Raw genomic sequence first — 2,644 nt, forward strand, 5'->3', positions numbered from 1 at the left:
CCGGAGGATTCACTCATTTGGACAGGCTGTGTCCATGTGTTGATGTTGACGTGATTCATTTTGACGTGATCTCATTATTTCCTCCAGCTCTGTACGAACAGTCCTGCGAGGCGTACAAACACAACGGCAACACGTCGGGACATTTTTACATCGACGTGGATGGCAGCGGACCAATCAAACCGCAACTGGTGTACTGCAACATGACAGGTGACAAACACACACACATGATTACAATTTACATAATTGTAAATGATGATGCTCCACTCATCCCCCTCTGATCCACTTCCATCTTCTTGTCTCCAAGCTTCTCTCTCTTTCCCTCCTTTAATCTCTGTCCCACATTCATCTCCCTGTCTCTTTAAGTCGTGATGCTTTACAAATTTGGTATCATGATGATTGAGAACATTGTCAGTGCTCTGAATTATGTCCTTTTTGAGAGTTAAAGCGAAAGCTAAAATACCTTTGACCATCTAGTGTAATATTCTTCATAACAGCGGTTGTGTTTTCTTTTGTCCACAGAGGAGAACACATGGATGGTGATCCAGCACAACAACAGCGAGCTGACCAGAGTGCGACCGTCTCCAGAGGTGAACCAGCACTCAGTTCACTTTGACTACTCCACTGAAGAGGAGCAGCTATTGGCCGCCATCAGCCAATCAGAGTACTGCGAACAGGAACTGTCCTACCACTGCAGGAAGTCCCGCCTCCTCAACACTCCAGGTCAGGGGCTGTTTCTTTAGCTGACCCTAACATCCTGAATCTGATTTTCCTCACTTTTTCTAAGGGACCTGGCATTTTTAACTCTGTTGATGTGGAGTGATGAATACTGAGAGGCTTTCTCCATTTACCTTCAGTGGGGAAATAAGGAGCCGTAACTCAGACTAAACAAGGCCAATATGAATTATCATTGTTGAAGGTCTTTTCCATTTGGATTTGATTTACTGAGTCTGTAATCACCGAACCGCATGGATATTTGTTTAACTTCCCTTCTTTGCTGTCTTTCTCATTTTATCAAAGTGAGTTATGAGGTGTTTTGTACAAACAAAATCTCTAGAGAAAACAATCTAACTCCCTGGGGCCTCACACATCTTTCCCGCTCTACTAAACAAAAACAAAAAGATTCTTATGCTCGTTGCTGGATACGTAATCAGGTTCCTAGAATTTTCTTTCTTTTCACCAATGAGCCAGACAAATGGGTTTCGTATGAGTAGTTGAAATGTCTCCTCCTTTTAAATTGAGGCAAATTAAGTTCTCTGTGTCTCCATCAAGTTTACAAGTAATTAATTGACCATTATGCTGTGAAGAACAATGTTTACTTGTGGAAAACACTGCCATTAATTAAAATTAAAATGGATGGATGGAGGGTGTGTTTTACCTCCTTGGCATTTGATACTCTTAGAGCTAGATTAAAACATTTGTAAACCTTTATTTCTCCTGTAGGGTATATGCATTTGTGTAAACTTAATAAATAATAATAATAATAATATGAAGAACAGAATAATAATAAGATAAATGCACCTCAATCATCGAAAGTAAAGGTACTCGTTATGCAGAATTGGCCTCTTACAATATTATTTTATTATTGTTATCATATTATCCTATTTTTAAACATGTAAGAGCATTTTAGTTCTGTAGCGGATGTGTGGACTCAGTATTTGAAATAATACAGTAAGGTATTATACCATATCAGCATGTAATGTGTTTCTATATGTACAGGGTAACTGTGAGTGTTAAAATAAATATAGTGGAGTAAAAAAGTACGACATGCATCTCTAAAACATGAGAAGTAGACGTATGAAGTAGCTTTAAATAGAAATAAAAGTACAAATATGTCAAATTGTACTTGAGTAAAATACTTGAGTACTTTTCACCTGTGTGTGTGTGTGTGTGTGTGTGTGTGTGTGTGTGTGTGTGTGTGTGTGTGTGTGTGTGTGTGTGTGTGTGTGTGTGTGTGTGTGTGTGTGTGTGTGTGTGTGTGTGTGTTTCAGAGGGCTCTCCGTTCAGCTGGTGGCTCGGGGGTCCCGCTCCCGGTCGTGTTCAGTCTTATTGGGGGGGGGCTCAGCCGGGCAGCCAGCAGTGTGTGTGCGGGCTGCAGGGAGACTGTGTGGACCCTCAGCACTACTGCAACTGTGATGCTGACCGCACCGAGTGGTACTGAGACACAGCAATACTTACAGACGTGGTTATTAATACTGAAATGTTCCTACTCCCCCTCTCTATAATAACTCACCTTTGTTCTGTTTCTTCATCCTCTCCTTTTTTATCTCTCCTTATTGTTCTAACCTTTGCCTCCTGATCTCAATACAATACAATACAAAGGGGCTTTATTGGCATGACCACATTTTAAACATAGAATTGCCAAAGGATTCCGCACAAGGCGTTAACACTAATGCAACTGTGACGCCGGCCGCACCGAGTGGTACTGAAACACATATTGTATGGTGAAAAGGCTTGTCCTGGATATCTAAAATCATCACATTGTATTTATATAGCCCAGTTTTACGTATTACACATTTGTCTTAGGGGGCTTTACAGACCTTCAGCATGCGACACCCTCTGTCCTTAGACGATTGCAAAAAACATTGCAAAATAAACCCCATAATTAATGGAAAACAATTGTAAATAACTCAGGAAGAACGACATT

The 2,644-nt window shown here is 40.7% G+C and overlaps 1 protein-coding gene across 1 annotated transcript; it reads left to right on the plus strand.

The window, feature by feature from the left end:
- Window positions 1-87: 87 nt before the first annotated feature.
- On the plus strand, window positions 88-2,158 carry LOC104960698 (contactin-associated protein like 5-1-like; the record flags this gene model as incomplete). The annotated part of the gene is made up of 3 exons (XM_010788851.1): window positions 88-207; window positions 520-720; window positions 1,989-2,158. Coding segments are annotated over 3 exons (491 nt in total), but the record flags the coding sequence as incomplete, so codon positions are not given.
- Window positions 2,159-2,644: the final 486 nt, after the last annotated feature.

Source organism: Notothenia coriiceps, unplaced genomic scaffold (genome assembly GCF_000735185.1).
Source record: "Notothenia coriiceps isolate Sejong01 unplaced genomic scaffold, NC01 NC01_scaffold00032201, whole genome shotgun sequence".
In the NCBI taxonomy this organism is placed as follows: Eukaryota; Metazoa; Chordata; class Actinopteri; order Perciformes; family Nototheniidae; genus Notothenia; species Notothenia coriiceps.